Here is a 22,032-nt window from a genome sequence, read left to right as displayed (position 1 = left end):
GCAAAATGAAAATACTGAAATTAGTGCAGACACAGGAAAGCACATTTTCAAATCAAATTCTTTGCATGTGCATTTTTTCCTTTTAGGTCTAGAGAAATCCTGATGCAGCCTATTACTGTTGAAACTTGCACATAATAATGCAGGGCTTCAGCTGTGTGTGTGTGTGTGTGTTACTTGGACAAAGGGACTTAGTGAAAATCATGTGTTTTGCATGTCTTTCCTTTAGCGATCATTCACTCAGGAAACAGTCCACTGAAACAGACCCAGAAGAGCAGAGATAGTGATCGCAATAAATGTGCAGTCTGTGTCCACTGCACTTTACTTCACTGCTATGCTGACATTGGCAATTGTTCAAGTGCACTTTAACAAGAATTCAAAGGCTTGGAGAAAGAGGCACAGAGAAACTAGAATTATATTATGTATATTTTGGTGCAAGATGAAATCTGTATCTTAAGTATAAGGATATATTAAATAGTTGATATTAGACACATTCAGAACTAATGTGAATGACGGACGTGAGAGACGCGCCCTAATGGTGTGTACATATGTGTACAAGCGGTGAAAACAACATGCTGAGTCACTGTGAGTTTCAACAAATCAGCAGCATTACTTGTAAGAACATATGAATGCATGAAGAACGATCTTTAAGGGTTTAACATATGCACATTTGATGGATACCAAGGTTGTGACTGTTGATATGCAACCTTATTAATGAAGCACACGGGAATAACGTGCAGGAATAATGAGATCCAAACAAACTGCACAGGAGCACAGCGGTAAAGGTCTCAGTGTCACTTTGTGCGTTTGATTTGAGCTAAAGATTAACTGTTTTGTTTGATTTTCCAAAGGTTTTTCACCATAAAAATGACAGTTTTGCAATACCTGTGAATACAAGCAGGTTAAGATAAAAAAAACACAGTCAATAACTTTAACTGTGCTGCTGCAGAAATTTTCTGACTTTCATTATCACGTGATATAAAATGTAGGGTTGTGATGTAAGAGGGTAAGAGATCTCTTGTTAGAAGACCAAAATGGGACGGGACTTAAATCCACCAATCCGGATGTGGAGGGCTGGAGTTTTGCTATAAAACGAGACTGTTTCAGTCGTTGTGGCTTCAGTCTTCTCGTCTTTAACTTTCAGTAATTTCAGTTACCAAGCTAAGCTGTTCACTCTGAAATCATGGCCAAGGACATGACTCTGTGGTGGGGCTCCGGCTCTCCCCCCTGCTGGCGCGTAATGATCGCTCTGGAGGAGAAGAAACTGCAGGGATACAACCAAAAACTGCTCTCCTTCGAGAAAGGAGAGCACAAGTCAAAGGAAGTCATGGATGTAAACCCCAGGGGACAGGTAGGCTTGCATCACAGGTTTCACTCTGGACTTTGAATGTTTGAACTTGAACTTATTTATATATTTTTTTGCACTTTTTCAGGTTCCTGCCTTCAAATGTGGGGACAAAATCATCAACGAGTCCTACGGTGCATGCTTCTTCCTGGAGGTGAGAGCTCTAGCAAGGTCCTGCCTTGTTGGAGGTCAAGTTGAGGGATTACTAGGTTTGCTATGATTGTTTAACAATGCATTGTAAAAACATGCACCCGACACTGCAGAAGAAAGGAAACCAGAGCTTTTTGCTCCTCTTCATAACACTTACTGTTTTCCTGTCTTGACCAACAGTGCGAGTACAAGTCCCAGGGAACCAAACTGATCCCTGAGAACTCCAGCGAGAAAGCCCTGGTGCTCCAGCGTACCTTCGAGGGTAACACACTTCACCAGAAAATGGGTATGTTAGCTTAAATCTTCTCTCTGGTTTTGAAACACAAAGACACAACTGTTGAGTTCCTGCACTTTCACGTCTGATCCCCCAAATTACATTTATTGAGGTTTTAGTGGAACATGTTCACTTCCTACATGACTTAGCTGTTGTTGTAACCATTAAAAGATCTGCCTTTTGGGATTTTGAGTCGTGCTTGGCAACATCACACATGAACCTGTCACCTTTAAACCACTCATACTTCATGCGTTCAGCAAACCACCTCAGAGTTGGTTCCCCTGCTCTTCCTGAGGTCAGCGTTGTTCAAAACACATGCCACACAATAATAAGTTGTGTGTTCACATAATTAGGCTCTGGCATAATGCACTATTTCCTTAGAGAGTAACCCTCACAACAGGATGTTAATCTCTGTTTATCAAAGCAACCGTTTACAGCCTACAGCCTGATGTTACACAGCAATGCACAGACACACCCAAAGTCCAAAATATGGAAGTAGATGCTGTGCAGTGTGTGGAAACTTTCTTTTTTCTCGAAGCTTTAAATCCTCACACAGTGACCATCTTCATGAAATGTCTGTTCTGATATTTTGCAGTGGATGTTTTTATGTACAACCGGAGGGTCCCGGAGAATGAGAGGCACGAATCTGCCTTTAAGAGACTCAAGGAGACGCTGACTGGTGAGGTGCAGATGTGGGAGGGATACCTGCAGAAGGTACGTGAATGACCCGCACACACTTACACTCTACTGCTAATCAAGCATCCAGGCCACAAAACTCACAGCTATATAGCTTTGTTGCTCTGGCTTTGTGCTCTGACTGCTTTGTAGTGGGAGAAACGGTCAGGGAATTTTTTTTTCTGAGTAAAGTTTGTTTTGACGCAAACATAATCTTTGCAGGATTCAGGTAAAATCATGTACTTTACACTCAAACTGCCCATGCACTGTGTTACAGAGATGCAACTCTTTTTGAGTTAAAAAATACCAAAAGTTAAAAAAGAAAAACAAAGCAGCAGGACATGTTTGGATGATATTTGGACAAGGCCAGGCCAACTATCTGTACCAAATTTAACCAGCCAATAGATACGCTAATGCTGTTAGTTTAAAAATTTTATCTAAAATATGTACTTACCCATATCGAAAAGAAATAGTAAAAACTTATAAAAGACTTAAGATGTGGCCTACTTCATATAGTGAATCATATAAGGCTTATATGATTTACTCATGAAAGTGGCCACTTTCCCATTACTTTCATATATTGTTTTAGGAAGTATCCAAAACATACAAGTTTCATTTATATGATTTTTCAAGGTATCTTATCTGTTTTCACTCTTGTATGCTTTTCATATAAGTTTTACACAAGACCGATACAAACTTTATAAGATTTATATATATCTTTTCCGTATGGGTAACTTTAAATTTAAAGACACACTGTGGATTATTTCGAATCTGAGTTCTGCAGTGTTTTCCCTTCACAACGCTTTATTTTGTTTCTCTTAGACACCAGGTGGTTTCCTGGCGGGAAAGAACTTTTCAATGGCTGATGTGATTGTTTATCCAAGCGTTGCTTTTCTCTTCCGCATGGGGTAAGTGAGCTATTTTAATAAGGCTGACTTTTAACTGATTAGCAAGATGAATGAATGGAATAATAAATAATAAACAGCAATGAACTCACACTGACTTTGATGTCTCCTGTAGGCTAAGTGACAAACGTTACCCCAAACTGTCAGAATACCATAAAAATCTGAAGGACAGACCCAGCATCAAAGCCACCTGGCCTCCACTTTGGAAGGACACCCCTGGACAGGACTTTTTTAAAGACATCTGAGATTGGCTTGTCAGCTGATGAGCTCCTCAATCTTTCTTTGTTGTGTTTTTAATTTGTTACCATTCCTTGTATTTCAGCACAATACAAAGTCCAGTCATGTGTGACTAAACGTGTGACTGTCACATTGTTGTGAACGAACCTAATTAAAAAGTCAGTTTCTTATTCTATCTGCTTCATTCATTTTCATTCGTCAATAACTGTTTTTCATATTTGTATCAGGAACATGTTTCATTTGTGTTGGGAGTATAGTCCAAATATAATAATAATAACAACAACAGTTATATTAATAATACAATCAAAAACTGACTGTAAGACTTGTATCAATATGTGGATATTGATATTTGACCACAGCCATCAAGCTTATTCCATCACTGCAAGAGTGATGGTTTCATGCTATTTTCAGTAACAGTGCCAATTTGAGACATCCACCTTAAATCCATCCTGCACCTGTGCAGTTTTGGCAGGAGAGGTCACTAAATCAAGCTCTTTGACCCTGAGCTTTCCTATTGGTCCCTAAGTAGCAACACTTGAGCAATCACTGCATTGATTTGTAAAGACATCTGAGTCACATTAAACGAGATACTAATCTTTTCTACAAAACCCGAAGGACAAAAACAAAAAAAAACAACACCATCACAATTCTGAGTTAACGGATTTGAGTTGCTTATTTAAATGAAGTAGATTGCATATTTGCATATGTGATCATTTTGTCTGTATTTTTTCTAGCCCAAGTATAGTTTGCAATAATACCACCTACAGCTGAATTCAATGAGCTAAATAGAACAATAAGTTATTTGTAAAGGCAGGCTGCAAGGCTAGATGCTTCATTTCATACACCTGTGGCAATGAGACTGAAAACGCCTGAATTCCAAAATTAAGAGGCGTGGCCCTAAACTTTTGTCCACAGAGTATACCAGACACACTATTCAGCTTCGAAGTCATTGTTTTGTTTTTCTGGGAGGCTTAGAGAAATGTGTGTGTGTGTGTGTGTACAGCATAAACACAACCTCAAACTCACTAAACCTGCTTCGATTTTGGCCTGTACATTTTGTAGGTCTTAGACTGTCACCTGTCTGAACCGGCTATCTCAGCAGTTATCCATCAGTTTATCTTTTCACGTTTGGTTGAGCACATGGAGACGTTACTTGCAGTCTTGTCAGTATAATATGTGTTGACAGACACAACACTTTATAAATACTTTCCAGTATGATCTGTAGGCCGTCTGCAAAGCTTTACCCCAAACTAGGAGATTATTACAATCTGCAGAAGGAGACACGGAGTGTCAAAGCCAGCTGCCCACTGCCTACTTAGGTCTATGTTGGACCTGCATTAGGTTTAAATGCTTTTTAACACAGTTGTCAACATTAACCAAATAAAACAGACATTTTAGTGCTGAAGGAAAGCACAAAATCTAATGCTTAGAGATGGAGTGGAGTTGGGACTTAACAGGTGCTGCAGTTTGTCATCAGAAGCTTATAGAAAATGTGAAAAGCAATGTTTGCTTCAGGTGTCCAATTTCATGTACCCTCATCTATATGTTAACAAAGGTATTCAGAGTTTATCTGAATGGGCGTGCTGCAACCACTTTTCTGTACACAAAGGTAACTCAGAAGCCCTGAGTTAGCATGACATTGCATAAATGAAGCACTTTGAATGAATCATTTTTATGCCATTTGCCTGAATTTGTATTGCTTTATTAAATGCACACTCTCTGTAAGGAACACTGAGTGTACTGTATTTTGGCCACAATAGACTTGCTTTCATGAGCTTTGTGAACATTTTCTTATCTGACATAGTTAAGGCACTGGTGGAAAGTGACTTCCTGTTACTCAGCCCTTTTACCTGTGCTACCTGCTGAATGTTCTGAAAATTTTTCTAAGCTTATTTTGGACTTGTTGGTTCTCCTGTTTTGTCCTATCAGCCCAGTTTGGGAAACATTTGCAATATTATTCAGAGAAATAAAAAAAATAACAATCGTTAAACTGCTCAAATCTGTCCAACAGGTTCACCGTCATCACTATGACATGAAGCAGCTTATGAGATTTCAAAATAAAGCCAGGTAAAAGAAAACATGTCCAGCATATGCAAAGTTTCGTTGAAAACACCACACCCAAACATATAACGATATAAAATGTTTAGACTTTCTTAGAAAATCCTCCATCCTTTAATTCAGACTTTGTTTATGTAGGGTGGTGCACTGAACAGTCGCTCCCTTATTAATGAAAGCCCAGCGTGAAAGGCAGAACAAACCTCCACACTGGCAACAAAGGAGGACTAATGCATGCAGACCAGGCTCTAATTCAACATAACGATACCAACTGTACAAAAAAAACCCCAGCTACCGTTGTCTGTTTGTCATTCTGCACATGCTCTGTTTTAATATATGCTCTCTCAATAGAAAATTAGTATGGTATGCAGTGTCTCAATGCATGCTGAATCATCCAGGTAAGGAAATCCAAAAATTCTAGTGAGTCTGAAGAAGTCACTGAAAACTGAATAGTGCGTCTGCTACGTCCAGATGAACAGAATCAGCTTTTTTTGATATGTCATGCAACGTAAGCAAAATCAGCATACTGAAAGTAAAGCAGACACAGGAAATACCTTGATGTAAAATAACATTTAAAAAATACAAAGAAAGAGAAGAAGAAAAAGAAAAAAGGCATAAATCACACTTTCAAATTAAATTTTCTGGATAAGCATTTGTTTAAAGTATGACTAAATGCAAATTGCAAAAGCTGACAAGATCCCTAACCACACGGGGGCACATCAGTATCATTCTAACTTCCACTCTAGCCTACTTTATACACTGTTTCCCCCTGGCTTCATTGTCTCTTATTATGTTTTAGAAAAGTTTTTCACTATTTAACATTCAGTGTTTAATGTTTAGTCCTGACTTGCTGTAGTTTTTTCATGTTTCCCTTTGACCCACATTTTTTTCCCATCTAGCCTCAGATTCTTTGTCTGCCTTTGGATCAAAGATTTTCTAAAAAAAATCAAGACAAGTCACCTCTTTTTAAAAATGTACATCAGGTTGACGTGACATCACGTTCACGAGTGTCATTTATCTTAGTGTGACAGCTCTTTGGCAGGAGCACAGAAATGGGATGGGGCTTATTTCCAGGAATCGTGGCAAAGCCGACTGGCGCTATAAAGCCAGGGCTTTTGCCCACTCCAGCTTCAGTCTTAAACATTCCTCGACTTCACCTGTCAGGTTAAGTGCTTCACTCTGAAATCATGGCCACGGACATCACTCTGCTGTGGGCTTCCGGATCGCATGCCTGCTGGAGGGTAATGATCGCTCTGGAGGAGAAGAACCTGCAAGGATACAACCAAAAACAACTCTACTTTGAGAAGGGAGAGCACAAGTCAAAGGAAGTCTTGGAGATCAACCCCAGGGGTCAGGTAGGTTCACATCACACTATGTAAACACTCTCATATCTGAAATCTGCATTTGTTTTCCTGAAATAGAAAAATGAGTATTTATTGGCATTCACAAATAAATCACTTGAACTAGAACTAGAAGTGTTTATGGTTTTCCTTGCACTGTCTCCTAAAGCTTCCTGCTTTCAAATGTGGGGATTTACCCCTCAACGAGTCCTGTGCTGCATGCTTCCATCTGGAGGTGAGAACTCAAATGAATCTGAATGTTATGTCTCCATAGAGTTTCTAGTTTGGAGAACTACTTGTGATTATATGTTAAACAATGCATTGCATAAACAGACACCCCACACCACAGAGGTAAAAACAACAGAGCTTCTTGCTGCATGTTAAAAATTTCCATGTCTCCTCCAACAGTGCAAGTACAAGTCGCAGGGAACCAAGCTGATCCCTGACTGCGAGGAAGGGAGAGCGCTGATATTGCAGCGTGTGTTTGAGGTTAACGCGCTCGCCGAGAAATCATGTATGTTTGTTCTGACACACTTCTGAGCCTGAATTCTCTTCATCACAGTGCGTGTACCCCCAAACAACATTAGGACCTCACGGATTTAGTCTGTAAAGAATACATCAAGGCTGTTAAATCTCTTTCTGTGTGGCCTGGCTGATGATGCCATTCAGAGGTCTGAGCTCTGGGATTTTGAACTGCTGAACAACAACACTAACAACTGTCACCGGTCTTCAGCAGCCAATCCTCCTCAGGATCCCATTGAGACCTTTAGTTGTTCAAAACACACGCCACACACTAAGACGATCTAAGACTAAGACAATAACACAATAAGACAATCCCTTAGTCTATTTCTGTGATGAGCAACCTATCATAACAGAGACTGATGTTAACAGGTCACATATTAATCCTGCCAGTGATCACATGCTCAGACTAGCTTTGCATGTAAAGTCACTTGCTTGTCATGAGATTTGGTACTTTGTAAAATTCTGTATTTTGCTTTTTACACATTTCCAGCAAGTGTTCTCTACTACAACTGGAGGGTCCCAGAGGGAGAGAGACACGACTCTGCCGTTAAGAGAAACAAAGAGGCTCTGACTGCTGAGTTGAAGCTGTGGGAAGGATACCTGCAGGTGTGTGAATGACCGGTGTGCACGCGATCTCAACGACTAAACTAAACCCAGAATACAAATGTTGCAAAGCCACGAGTAGACTTTAACCCTTGCTAGAAATTATATGCTGGTAGATAGATTTTTTTTTTTTTGGTTTTGTTTTAGCCATATATGTGCATCAGTATCGTAATAAATTACAAAGAAAATAGCTACTCTGGAAAAAGTAGTGTTTTATCTTTGAATAAAAACATTTCATCTTTGCAGGATAGAAGTGATAAGGCTTCATTTTAGTCCCCTTTAGGAAAATCCTTAAACAGTAGCAGTACATATGAGGTGTAATTCAAGCAGCAGAAGTAGATGCAGCATGGTGGTTAGCAGTGTAGCCTTTGTATTTAAGGATATAATTAAAATTGAACATTTATTAAGCCAAGCTTTAACCACCTGTCATAGTTCTTTTTAAATGATATATTATATGTGATTTCTAGGTTTTTACCCTCTACAATATTTATTTTTTAGGCCTCGAGCGGTTTCATCGTAGGAAAGGAGTTTTCCATGGCCGATGTGATTGTTTACCCAAACGTTGCCTATCTCTTCCACTACGGGTAAGACGACTAAACGACCAGAAATATGAATGAATAGAATAATAGTAGAAATGAATTCACACTGACTTTCATCTTTCCTGTAGGCTTTCTGAACAGCGTTACCCCAAACTGGCAGAATACTATAAAGGTCTGATGAACAGACCCAGCATCAAAGCCAGCTGGCCTCCTACTTGGAAGAACGCACCGAAACAGGAAACACTGAAAGACATCTGAGATTCAGAGGCTCATTTGTTACCACTCCTCGCACTGCACTAGTGATTCATATTTGTTTTAAATATAATTAGTGACAAAAATGTGTGATTATTAATGTGTTGTGACCAAAATAAGCAATAAAAACTGAGTTTCAATTTTGTTCACTTTGTTAATTTCATATCATTTATCAGCAAGAGACTTGTAGATCTCATTCATGTTTTGTTTCTTTGCAGTGGGAATATTTATTGTTAATATAATGTTAACCAAAATCTAATATCAGGTTTCCACTGCAAATATAATGTTTGGATGTTAAGTTAAGAATCTCCATTACATCCTTGCTGTAGCTTTGCAGCTTTGACAGGAGAGGTCACTCGACCTGACTAAAACGTGTCTGTGTGGGAAGTTGAATAATTGTTCATCAAACTATAATGATTTCTTTTTAATATAAGCTCACTGCTGTTATACTATACGAGCTATAAGAACCCTTTTCATGTATGCTTCCACAGCAAAGAAGAAGCAGGCTCTTTGCAAAGGTTTCAAATCCAGTGACTGGATTCTACAGAGCCCCTCAAGGAACATTGGAGAAAAAATAATTGAAGATTTATTTTTACGAGATCCCGCAAAAGTTTTTCATTTCAGTCCACGCGCTTTCAAGTCAGTACTGACACTTGTGACATAGTGATGGAAGTCACACACTCGCAAGAGAGATTGGTCTTGGGCTAAACTATAAAGACACTAACTCAGTGTTCTGCAGTACACACGGTTGTGTAGGAGACATTAGAAGATAGATTCTGCTGCCCTGAGGTGAATGTATGGCTATTCACCCTATGCAACGAGCTTAACATAAGAGGAGATGGTTCCAGGAACGACAGGACACATCGCTTATGTCTTTTGTCTTTAACTGAAGACCGTTTCTTCCTCTTTTAATTTGTAAGACTGTGAACATACAGTAAAATAATATGTAAGCATCAGTATTTACATATTTTGTAACCAAAAACAAGTTAGCAACATAGCTTTTCTTATGCTTTACATTCACCATAAACATCTTTCCTTATACATTCAAATAAGCTTTTAAGTAACATGAAAGTAACAAATCTTACAGAAAATAAAGCTAGACAGTGCTTACTTACAGATTATGGTTCAACAAACTCCCCAACGATGTAAACTGGGCTTAAAGTTGTGCAGCTTGTTATCTGCTCCAGGCATTTTCTCACACTGCCTGGTGAACTTCTCCTGCTGCTTATAACACATCACCAAAAGGGGGCAGTGTAGTGCACACAAAATAGCTAAAGAAGAAGCCACAAAACTCAAGGGGTAATACTCCCCACTGGTGGGAAAACTGAGAAATGCCCCAGCCAAAGAAACCCAATAAAGCAACAACAGAGGGGCAGAATATAGATGTTAGTGGAAGGTAAACACTTAGGACCACGTGTTGCTCTGTTCTTTAAATCTAGAGTTTTCCTTCTGTTCTTCAAATTTGAACATGTGTGCAACCGCTGCATGAAAACAGTCAATTCTCTTGCAAAGATTTTAAAGTGACACTAAAAGAGTAACAGATGTTTTATTATAAGCCCCTTAAGATATATTCTTTCACCTTCCCATAACAGAAAAGAAGGCAATTCTCTGAAATAGTAGATTTTAAAGTTTTATATATAAACCTCACATAAGGCTTCTCATCATAACATCATTTAATCAAGGTGTCTCTTTTGATTTGGTAAAAAAATAATGTGGCAGGTTGTACTGTAAAATATCAACCTGCCACACACATATAGATATGAGAGTGTTTACATAGTGTGACGTGAACCTACCTGATTCCTGCCACACACACACACACACACACACACACACACACACATGTGCGGGTTTGCTATCCTCGTGGGGACATCCCATTGACATAATGCTTTCCCTAGCCGCTTACCCTAACCCTAACCATCAAAAATGAATGCCTAACCCTGACCCTTACCCTAAACCTAACCATAACCTAATTGTAACCCTGACACTAAAACCACATTTTGAGTGTGAAAATTGCTTTCAACCCCGTGGGGACCTGGACTTGGGTCCCCACGGTGCAGAAAGTCCCACTCACAGTGTGTGTGTGTGTGTGTCTTTTCTTTCTTTCTTAATGATAGAGCCAGGTTAAGTCCTATGGGGGAAAAAAGATCACAGAATGTCATTTCCATTACTTTCCAGTAGCTGTGTTTGCAGCTCTGTGCAGTTATACAAGCAGTTTAACATTTTAAATTATGCTTAACTACATCACTATTGGGGAAAAAAGTTATTCAAACAATGACACGGTTGAGTCACATAGCAGCTCAAAGATGTGGTTATTCGTTCAGATAAACACATTCAGTTCTGTTCAAGTTTATTTATATAGCACCAAATCACAACAGATTATGCTCTTGGGTTTACTCCAACTACAGTTTAAAAATCGATGATAGTAGCAATTAAACCAGCAGCCTATGGGTTATTAGCTGGGCATGCTAACCTCTGTGCTTCGTCCCACTTTACTCAGCCTTGAAACGTGGATGAACGTGTGGCTAAAAATAAATATCAGTATACATTAATTTCCCAACACTTAGACCACATGATTGCTGCAATGTCAAATCATAAAAAAGGGCTCTCTAAAAAGTGGGAGGAGTCATGAGTCCATATTGTAGTCATGTACATGTACAGGTTCAGAATTTAGTTTAGGCTGTCTACTAGAATACATTAAGTTTACATTCTTAAATACAAGCACTCTCTTATAACCTCGTATGCACTTTTGCAATCAGGTTTGCAAAATATTAGGATTTTTTTTTTTTTTCAAAAAACTTCAAAAACCTTTCTTTTCTAAACACTGTACACAAAACATAAAATGCTGCAAGATGTATGGGTTGCATACAATAAATCCAGCCCTGTTTGTACAGGGCGGTGCACCGAGCAGTCGCTCCGTTATCAATTAATGTCCTCCACAAGGATGATTGATGCATGCAGAACAGGTTGCAAAAACCAACAGTAAGAAGAACTAACATTTTCATTCTGCACATGCTCTGTTTGACTTTCTTTTATTTTCTTTCTTTTTTTTTAGTAATAGCTCAGCAGTAGAAAGCACACATTCCGCATCAGATTCACTGCTGTTCTCTTCACTGCTGCACGGAGGAACGCGTTCACTGAACAAACTGCCCTTTGAAACGGACTCAAAATAGCAGAGATAGCAACGGCGCACACACAGTTTACGTCGTTGCCTTATTGATACAATGATATTCACCGCTGTGCAAAGAGGTCAAAGATTCAGAGAACCAAATTGCCGATAATGCACCAACAGTTTAAACAATAAAATTTTATTACTTTATTTTATTTGCATTGCCATGGTCCTATTAGATGCATTCAGTGGAATTTTGATTTATCGGTCATGTCAGAACTGTGTGTGTGCAGATTTGAATACAAAGTGCTGAATCACCGTGAGTTTCACTTCTCAGGGCGTCTTTCACCAGCGAACTACTGCAGGAATCTGTTTAAATATAAACTAAAGCACGATCAAAGATCATTTTTACTCTTTTCCTTTTTCTAAACAATCATTCCTGATATGAAACAGTTATTAGTTGTAACATGTTCCAACAATTAACTGCAAATAGCGACAAGATCCCTAACCACACAGGAGCATGGCAGTAACACTCAAACTTCCATATCCTACGACAACGTTAAGGGTTTAATGTTTAGTCCTGACCTGCTGGAGTTTTTTCATGTTTCCCTTTAGCCCACATTTTCTCCCATCTACTATCAGATTCTTTTCTGCCTTCGGATCAAACAGTTTCTACAAAAAGCAAGAGGAGTCACCTCTCCTTCACATGTCTTTGGTAATATTTGGGACTACAGTCAATTTGAACGACAAATCAAACAGAAATGGTTAATAAATCTGATTTTTATGTTTAAAAATATAAAGATCTTCAGTGTCACATCAGGATGACATGACATCATGTTCACACGTGTCATTTATCTTAGAGTGACAGCTCTTTGGCAGGAGCACAGAAATGGGATGGGGCCTAATTCCAGGAATCTGGACACAGAGGACTGGAGCTATAAAGCCAGGCATTTCATCCACTGCAGCTCCAGTCTTAAACCTTCTTTGACTTCACCTGTCAGGTTAAGCGCTTCACTCTGAAATCATGGCCAAGGACATGACTCTGCTGTGGGGCTCCGGATCTCCTCCCTGCTGGAGGATAATGATCGTTCTGGAGGAGAAGAACCTGCAAGGATACAACCAAAAACTGCTCTCCTTTGAGAAGGGAGAGCACAAGTCAAAGGAAGTCATGGAGATCAACCCCAGGGGTCAGGTAGGTTCACACCACACTATGTAAACACTCTCATATCTGAAATCTGCATTTGTTTCCTGAAATGGAGTAAATGGAATATTCACTTGGCATTCACAAATAAGAATTCCTGAACTAGAGCAAAGTGTTTATGGTTTTCCTTGCACTGTCTCCTAAAGCTTCCTGCCTTCAAATGTGGGGATGTACCCCTCAACGAGTCCTGTGCTGCATGTTTCCATCTGGAGGTGAGAACTCAGACGATACCTTGAATCTGAATGTTATGTCTCCATAGAGTTTCTAGTTAGGAGAACGACTTGTAAATATGTGTTAAACAATGCATTGTTGCAAAAAAAAATTTCATGTCTCCTCCAACAGTGCAAGTACAAGTCACAGGGAACCAAGCTGATCCCTGACTGCGAGGACGAGAAAGCACTGATATTGCAGCGTGTGTTTGAGGTTAACGCGCTCACCGAGAAATCATGTAAGTTTGTTCTGACACACTTCTGATCCTGAACTTCTTTCGTCACAGTGCGTGTACCCCCAAACAACATTAGGACCACAGGGATTTAGTGAGTCTGTAAAGAATATATCAAGGCTGCTAAATCAGAGTCTGAGCTCTGGGATTTTGAACTGTTGTACTTGGCAACTAAAAACCCATGTTGATGTCTGTTAATCCTACCAGTGATCACATGCTCAGAGTAGTTTTGTATGAAAAGTCACTTGTTTGTCATGAGATTTTTTTTAGTTTAGCACCTTAGCACAATGTAAAATTCTGTTTCTGCTTTTTACATACTTCCAGCAATTGTTCTCTACTACAACTGGATAGTCCCAGAGGGAGAGAGACACGACTCTGCCGTTAAGAGAAACAAAGAGGCTCTGACCGCTGAGTTGAAGCTGTGGGAAGGATATCTGCAGAAGGTGTGTGAATGACCTTTGTGCACGCGATCTCAACGACTAAACGAATTGCAGAATATAAAGTTGCAAAGCCATAGGAGCAGACTGTAAACCTGGCCAGAAATTATAAACTGAAACACAAATTTCTCTTTAGCTTTTGTTGTTTTAGCCATACATATATATATATGTATATATATATATCTATATATATATATAGATATATATATATATAGATAGATAGATAGATAGATAGATAAATAGATAGATGTGTGTGTGTGTGTGTGTGTGTGTGTGTGTGTGTGTGTGTGTGTGTGTGTGCTCCAGTATCACAATGAAAATAGCTACTCTAGGAAAAGTAGTGTTTTATCTTTGAATAAAAACATTTAATCTTTGCAGGATAGAAGTTATAAGGCTTCATTTTAGTCCCCTTTAGGAAAGTCCTTAAACAGTAGCATAAATGTAAGTATGAGGTGTAATTAAAGCAGCAGAAGTAAAGGCAAAACAGGGCAGCATGTTGGTTAGCAGTGTAGCATCACAGCAAAAAGACTTATTTCACAAAGTAAATCTAGTCTCTTTGTATTTAAGGATATAATTAAGATTGAACATTTATTAAGCCAAGCTTTAACCACTTATCATAGTTATTTTTAAATGATCTATATTATATGTGATTTCTATTTTTTTACCCTCCACAATATTTTCCTCATTTCATTTTTAGGCCTCGAGCGGTTTCATCGTAGGAAAGAACTTTTCCTTGGCCGATGTGATTGTTTACCCAGCCGTTGCCTATCTCTTCCAAAACGGGTAAGACGACTAAACGACCAGAAACATGAATGAACAAAATAATAGTAGAAATGAATTCACACTGACTTTCATCTTTCCTGTAGGCTTTCTGAACAGCGTTACCCCAAACTGGCAGAATACTATAAAGGTCTGATGAACAGACCCAGCATCAAAGCCAGCTGGCCTCCTACTTGGAAGAACGCACCGAAACAGGAAACACTGAAAGACATCTGAGATTCAGAGGCTCATTTGTTACCACTCCTCGCACTGCACTAGTGATTCATATTTTTTTTATTTAATTTGTAACAAGAAATGTGTGATTATTACTGTGCTGTTACCAAAATAAGCAATAAAAACTAAGTTTCAGTTTTATGGCTCATTCCTGTTTTGTTTCTTTGCAGTGGGAATATTAATTGTTGATATAATGTTAACCAAAATCAAACTTTAGATTTGATGTTTGGATGTCAAGTTAAGCATCTACATTATATCTTTATGTCAGCTTTGCAGAGAGCTATAATGGTCTGCTTGTTATATTTCAATAGAACTTTATCAGGAAGAGCGGGGGACGGAAAAGAAAAAAAAGAAAGGAAATGAGCTGCGGTTATAGCTGGTGGTGTGACTGTGGGTATCTGTGTGACCCCCCCCACCAATTTAGCCGGCTAAAGGAAGTGGGCAAGGGCCAAAGGGCCAGGCCTCGGTTCATGCACCACACAACCCACAGCCCTGGTGACACACGAGCTAGGATCCAAGCCCTTCAGGCCCATGCAAGCTTACCCTGGGTGGATTTTTATTTTTCCAGTTCACAGGGACAGTCTTCGTAGCGATGCATAAGGCGGTGAGAGCCATGTGGACTGTTCATCTGAAATCGTAGATTTTAGACACTTTGATAAGTCTTCACATATCCAGCGCCAAAACCTCTGATGGACAGAACCAAAGAGCGTGGATGTAATTGTCGGGTGTACTGCTTTGACAATGTAAGCAGTTGTTAGATGATGCAAAACCCATCCTGAACATGCGTTGACCTGTATAGTGCACTCTGTGCAGGATTTTGCACTGTATTAATTGTAGATTTGGGTTGCTAGTGCTGTTGATTGAGTCCACAATGTAGGTGAAGTCTTTACCTGGCGGCGATGTTGTTCTGGGAGAGTCTGCTGGGCAACTTTCCTTGGAAGACGTCGACTTGTTGGCTGGGGAAGAGGAACTTTGGGCCTTCTCCAGGACTATAGCGTCGAAGCACCAGTCAGTGTACTTCTGGAGAGCGTCCAATTCACCTTGCTGTCATCCAGGGTGTTGGAAATGATTATGCAAATATGTTCTGTTGTTAATCAATTGTTTGGTGTAATTTAGGCTTCAAAAACTGTTTGTTTAATTCTGTGGCCGAATTCATTTTTTGTTTTTGTTTTTTGCCATGTTTATGACATAACTACAGCATTTCTACCTGCTGTAAAGTGGAGATCTACTCAAGGCTTTACTTTTACTTTTCTGTCCTCTTTCCTCCTGTGATCCAGAAAAGAATATGTCATTTTTAAGGATGCTTTAACCCACCCATCAATTCAAATTTAAAGTTTTTATGCTATTTTCAGTGAGCATGCCAAGCTGAGACACCCACCTTACATTCATCCTGCACCTGTGCAGTCTTGACAGAAGAGGTCACTAAATCAAACGTTCCTGTTTTTATCATTACTGCTGATGTGTCCCTTTTGATCTGGTTAAAAACCATAATGTGGTGCATGTTCTACAGTGAAATATCAACCTGCCACCCATAATTCATAGTCAAAATACATCAAGAAATCTGTCTACAGAAACAAATTTCTATGTGTATGTGTGTGTCTTTTCTTTCTTTCTTCATGATAGAGCCAGGTTAAGTCCCATGGAGGAAAAAAGGGATCACAAAAAGTCAATTCCATTATTTTCCAGTAGCTGTGTTTGCAGAGTGCACAGGAAAAGTTTTCTGTGTAGTTATACAAGCAGTTTAAAAATTGAAATTATGCTTAACCACCTCACTGTTAGAGAAAAAAGTTTTTTTTTAAAACATGGCCACATAGTCACACGGCAGTCACATAGCAGCTCACAGATGTGCTTATTCAGTGAGATACGCACATTCACTTCAGCTCAAGTTTATTTATATAGCACCAAATTACAACAGCCACCTCAAGGTGCTTTATACTGTAAGGTAAAGATCTGTGATGACACAGAGAAAACCCCAACAATCAGACGGCCCCTTGAGAACAAACACATTGTGATTGTCCCTTTCTCTGTCAGCACTCTCGTAACAGAGCTTTGGATTAACTGATGGCTGTTAAGGGAACTTTTAGAACAACCTGATGATAATGTATTACTCATTATCTTTATCTTGGGTTTAATGCAACTGCAGTTTAAACATTGATGATTGTAGTAATCAAACCAGCAGCCTGAGGCTTACTAGGTGGGCATCCTAATCTCTGTGCTTTGTCCTACTTTACTTTGCCCACATTTGCATTGCAGGTTAGAACCAGCCTTGAAACGTGTATGAACGTGTGGCTAAAGATAAATATCAGTACACACAAAACTTCCAAATACTTTGCTGCCATCTCAGCATACTGACACAAACAGACCACATGATTGTTGCAATGTCACTTTAAAAAGCCTCACTAAAAAAAGTGGGAGGAGTCATGAGTGAGTATTGAAGTCACATACAAGTACTACTAGAATACATCAAGTTTACATTCTTAAATACAAGAGCTCTCTTATATCATCATAGGGACTTTTGCTTGATATTCCAAAATAAAAGCAAAATATTGTATTTTTTTTTTTTTTCAAAATACTTCAAAAAACCTTTCTACACAAAAACATAAAATGCTGCAAGAGGTATGGGCTGAGGTATTCAACCATGCAATAAATCCAGCCGTGTGTGTACAGGGCGGTGCACCGAGCAGTCGATCCGTTGTTAATGAATGTTCGGAGTGAAAGGGAGAACAAACATGCACGAGGGTGATTGATGCATGCAGAACAGGTTGTAATTCAGTGTGACAAACCCAACGGCAATAAAAAATAATACAAAAAGCATTTGTCATTCTGTAAATGCTCTCTTTGTTATTTTTGTAATACCGATTTATTATCGAACTAGATTCACTCCTGTTCTTTGCATGCACGAACAAATTGCCTTTTGAAACAGACGCAAAACAGCAGACATAGCAACTGCAGTAATGTAGGCGCACACATAGCTTACGTCATTGCCTTATTGATACAATGATATCCACAGCTGTTTAAGTGCCCGCTGCAAAGAGGTCAAAGATCCAATGAACCAAACTGCCGAGTATGCACCAACAGTTTAATCAGTCGATGCACATTTTATTTTATTTGCATTGCCATGGTCCTATTAGATGCATTCAGTGGAATTTTGATTTATCGGTCATGTCAGAACTGTGTGTGTGCAGATTTGAATACAAAGTGCTGAATCACCGTGAGTTTCACTTCTCAGGGCGTCTTTCACCAGCAGCAGCAACAAAACAGCGAACTACTGCAGGAATCTGTTCAAATATAAACTAAAGCACGATCAAAGATCATTTTTACTCTTTTCCTTTTTCTAAACAATCATTACTGATATGAAACAGTTAACAGAGATATGTTTCGAGAATTAATTGCAAATAGCTGCACGAGCCCTAACCACAGGGGAGCATGGCAGTAACACTAACTTCCAATATATCCCACTTTATACACTGTTTCCGCGTGGCTTCATTGTCTTTCATTATGTTTTAGAAAAGTTTTTCACCCTTTAATGTTAAGTTTTTATTTTTTTTCCTGAGTTTCTGCAGTTTTGTCACGTATCCCTTTTCCCAAGTACCCTCACATTCTTTGTCCGCCTTCGGATCAAAGAGTTTCTACAAAAAGCAAGAGAAGTCACCTCTCCTCCACACTTGTTTTTCAATACCTGTGACTACAGTCCATTTTAAAGACAAATCACACAGAAATGGTTTATAAATCTGACATTATTTTGTTTTTTGAATACACATTTTAAATATCCTACGGCATCAGGCTGACGTCATATCGCGTTTAACCTTTACGGGCGTTAGCTATCTTGGCGGGACAGCTCTTTGGCAGGAGCACAGAAATGGGATGGGGCCTAATTCCAGGAATCCGGACACAGAGGACTGGAGCTATAAAGCCAGGCATTTCATCCACTGCAGCTCCAGTCTTAAACCCTCTTCAACTTCACCTGTAAGGTTAAGCGCTTCACTCTGAAATCATGGCCAATGACATCACTCTGCTCTGGGGCTCCGGATCTCCTCCCTGCTGGAGGATAATGATCGTTCTGGAGGAGAAGAACCTGCAAGGATACAACCAAAAACTGCTCTCCTTTGAGAAGGGAGAGCACAAGTCAAAGGAAGTCATGGACATTAACCCCAGGGGTCAGGTAGGTTCATATCACACTATGTAAACACTCTCATATCTGAAATCTGCGTTTGTTTTCCTGAAATAGAGTAAATGGAATATTCACTTGGCATTCACAAATAAGAATGCTTGAACTAGAAAAAAGTGTTTATGGTTTTCCTTGCACTGTCTCTTAAAGCTTCCTGCCTTCAAATGTGGGGACAAAATCATCAATGAGTCATGCGGTGCATGCTTCTTCTTAGAGGTGAGAACTCTGAATCTGACCAGACTTGAAATGCTATGTTGCCATGGAGTTCCTAGGTAGCAGAGCTGCTTGTGATTATGTTTAACAGTGCATTGTAAAAACAGACACCCTATACCACAGATGTAAAGATCGAGAGCTTCACGCTGTTGTTTTTTTCCCAAAAGTGCAAGTACAAGTCACAGGGAACCAAGCTGATCCCCGACTGCGATGCGGAACAAGCACTGATGTTCCAGCGTGTGTTTGAGGTTAACACATTCGGAGACAAAATGGGTATGTTCATTTTGACATGGATAAAATGTCTCAGTTTTGTTTTGCCGTGCAATGACAAAACTGTTGAAACTGTGCGTGTACCCCCAAACAACATTAGGGCCACAGGGATTTAGTGAGTTTGTAAAGAATATATCAAGGCTGCTAAATCTCTTTCTGTGTGGCCTGGCTGATGTTGCCATTCAGAGGTCTGAGCTCTGGGATTATGAACTGTTGTACTTGGAAACACCACACTAAAAACTGTCACCGGTCTTTAGCAACCAACGCTCCTCAGCATTCCCTTGAGACCTTTAGTTGTTCAAAACATACGGCACACACTAATGATCTGTGCATTGACATAATTAAGCCATAAGACAGTTCCTTAGTCTATTTCTCTGGTGAGCAACTCTCATAACAGAGACTGATGTTAACAGGTCACATGTTAATCCCACCAGTGATCACATGCTCAGACTAGCTTTGCATGTAAAGTCACTTGTTTGTCATGAGATTTGGTACTTGTAAAATTCCCTGCTGGTGTGTGGGTGGATTTTATTTAGGTTTCATAGAGCTACATTTTAATAATTGTATGCCTTTTTTTTGTTGGTTTATTTGTTTTGTGTGTGTTATATTTTTCTAGGAAACGTTATCTACTACAACTGGAAGGTCCCAGAGGGAGAGAGACACGACTCTGCCATTAAGAGAAACAGAGAGGCTCTGAGCGCTGAGGTCAAGCTTTGGGAGGGATACCTGCAGAAGGTATGTGAATGACGTGTGTACCCACAGTCTGTTGTGCTAAACTGAAATTCAGAATCTTTCTACCACTTTTTTCTAAAACAATTTTTAAAAATGAGGCGTGATAACATAAGGTTTTTTGACATGATGTGCATTAACACCATGCTGCTACTGCTACTATCCTGGTCAGCAAGCTGTAAATTCTTCTTCAGACTTTGGCCCTTAAAGGTGTTACACAAAATGTAATTTGTTAATTATTGCTCTCTAGACATCCATGTAGTTATACTTGAACAAGGCCATGCTGGTAGTTTGAATCAGTCTGCAGTGCTAATCTTCATGTCTGTAGAAAAAAGCAAGCGTTATTCATCAAAGTCAATCTTGCCCTTGTTTTTAAGAAACATAATCAGTGCAAAACATTATTAAGCCAGGCTATAACCCCCTATGAAGGTAATTTTTCTATTTTTGTTTAACTTTGTGTGCTTTCTAGCTGGTTTTTTTTTTTTTTTTTCTTACACAACTCTTTTCTCCTTTTCCTTTAAGACATCAGGCGGTTTCCTGGCAGGAAAGAACTTTTCCTTAGCTGATGTGATTGTTTTTCCAGCCATTGCTTATCTCTACCGCTTTGGGTAAGTGGACTAAATGAACCAGAAACATCTCTTAGCAGCCTGCCTAGATGATTGGGTGGAATAATAAATAGCAATGAACTCACACCAGCTTTTTTCTTTCTTGCAGGCTTTCTGAACAGCGTTATCCAAAACTGACAGAATACTATAAAAATCTGATGAACAGACCCAGCATCAAAGCCACCTGGCCTCCTACTTGGAAGGAGACACCTGGACAGGACATACTTAAAGACATCTGAGATTCAAACACTCATTGGTTAACAAGCTAACTTTTACTGTTGTGTTTTCATTTCAATCAATCAATCAATCTTTATTTATAAAGCACTTTTCATACAAAAAAAACCTGTAGCCCAAAGTGGTTTACATGGTTAAAAGCAGCCCACCCCACCCTCCCACTCACTCCCCACACTCTCAGCATTGTTACCATTCATTGTACTGCTCTACCCTTTCATATTTTTTAACATTGTTTGCTTCGGAAACTGTCTGATGCTCAGTGTGCTGTGAACATAAAGCAATAAAAATAAAACGAGTTTCACTTTTGTCTGCTTTGTTAATATCATATTATTGTCCAAAAAAGACTTCTTAGAGTTCATGTTATGTTTCCACACCTTTCACTGCAGGTTTGATGTTTGGATGCAGTTTTCAAGAAAGCTGACATGAATCTACACTACATCCTTCCTGCAACTTTTGCAGAGAAAGAGCTCACTGGACTCAGCTAAATAATTTTTTCTGAATAATTTTTATTCAAATTGTAAATATTCCTTTTCATAATGGACTAATGCAAAGACCCACCAAACGTCTGAAATTAAGAGCCACTTGATTTATTGGGTGCATCATGGGGATTTTGCCAAGAGACAAAATACTCAGTGGGACAGTGAGTATTTTCTCCAGCTGTGGTTATAGAATATCAGTTCTATTAAGGTGTAGTTTAGAAAATGCAGGCCCCATAAATGCTCGGTTGATCTAAAAGGGAG

The 22,032-nt window shown here is 39.3% G+C and overlaps 2 protein-coding genes across 6 annotated transcripts; both read left to right on the top strand.

The window, feature by feature from the left end:
* The first annotated feature begins 1,082 nt into the window (after positions 1-1,082).
* LOC100689761 (glutathione S-transferase A) lies at positions 1,083-21,432 on the top strand. Of its 5 annotated transcripts, none has more exons than XM_019350595.2 (6): positions 1,083-1,348; positions 13,348-13,413; positions 13,544-13,649; positions 13,968-14,086; positions 14,778-14,863; positions 14,947-15,214. In XM_019350595.2, the coding sequence occupies exons 1-6, from the start codon at positions 1,181-1,183 to the stop codon at positions 15,074-15,076; spliced, it is 675 nt and encodes a 224-aa protein (XP_019206140.1). In that variant the 5' UTR covers positions 1,083-1,180; the 3' UTR covers positions 15,077-15,214. The 5 variants fall into 5 exon arrangements, with proteins under 5 accessions (XP_019206140.1, XP_019206135.1, XP_019206138.1 ...); XM_019350590.2 differs by lacking the exons at positions 13,348-13,413; positions 13,544-13,649; positions 13,968-14,086; positions 14,778-14,863; positions 14,947-15,214 and adding exons at positions 19,392-19,457; positions 19,622-19,727; positions 20,341-20,459; positions 20,976-21,061; positions 21,168-21,432 and having other exon boundaries at positions 1,084-1,348; XM_019350593.2 differs by lacking the exons at positions 13,348-13,413; positions 13,544-13,649; positions 13,968-14,086; positions 14,778-14,863; positions 14,947-15,214 and adding exons at positions 1,431-1,496; positions 1,673-1,778; positions 2,362-2,480; positions 3,264-3,349; positions 3,462-3,758 and having other exon boundaries at positions 1,102-1,348.
* LOC100699397 (glutathione S-transferase A) lies at positions 6,764-9,039 on the top strand. Its single transcript, XM_013273588.3, has 6 exons — positions 6,764-6,993; positions 7,148-7,213; positions 7,387-7,492; positions 7,991-8,106; positions 8,602-8,687; positions 8,771-9,039. Exons 1-6 carry the CDS (start codon positions 6,826-6,828, stop codon positions 8,898-8,900), a joined length of 672 nt encoding a protein of 223 aa, XP_013129042.1. The 5' UTR covers positions 6,764-6,825; the 3' UTR covers positions 8,901-9,039.
* Positions 21,433-22,032: the final 600 nt, after the last annotated feature.

This window comes from Oreochromis niloticus, linkage group LG22, assembly GCF_001858045.2.
Source record: "Oreochromis niloticus isolate F11D_XX linkage group LG22, O_niloticus_UMD_NMBU, whole genome shotgun sequence".
Taxonomy (NCBI): Eukaryota; Metazoa; Chordata; class Actinopteri; order Cichliformes; family Cichlidae; genus Oreochromis; species Oreochromis niloticus.
Note: the sequence above shows the minus strand (reverse complement) of the source record. Positions and strands in the feature narration are given on the sequence as shown.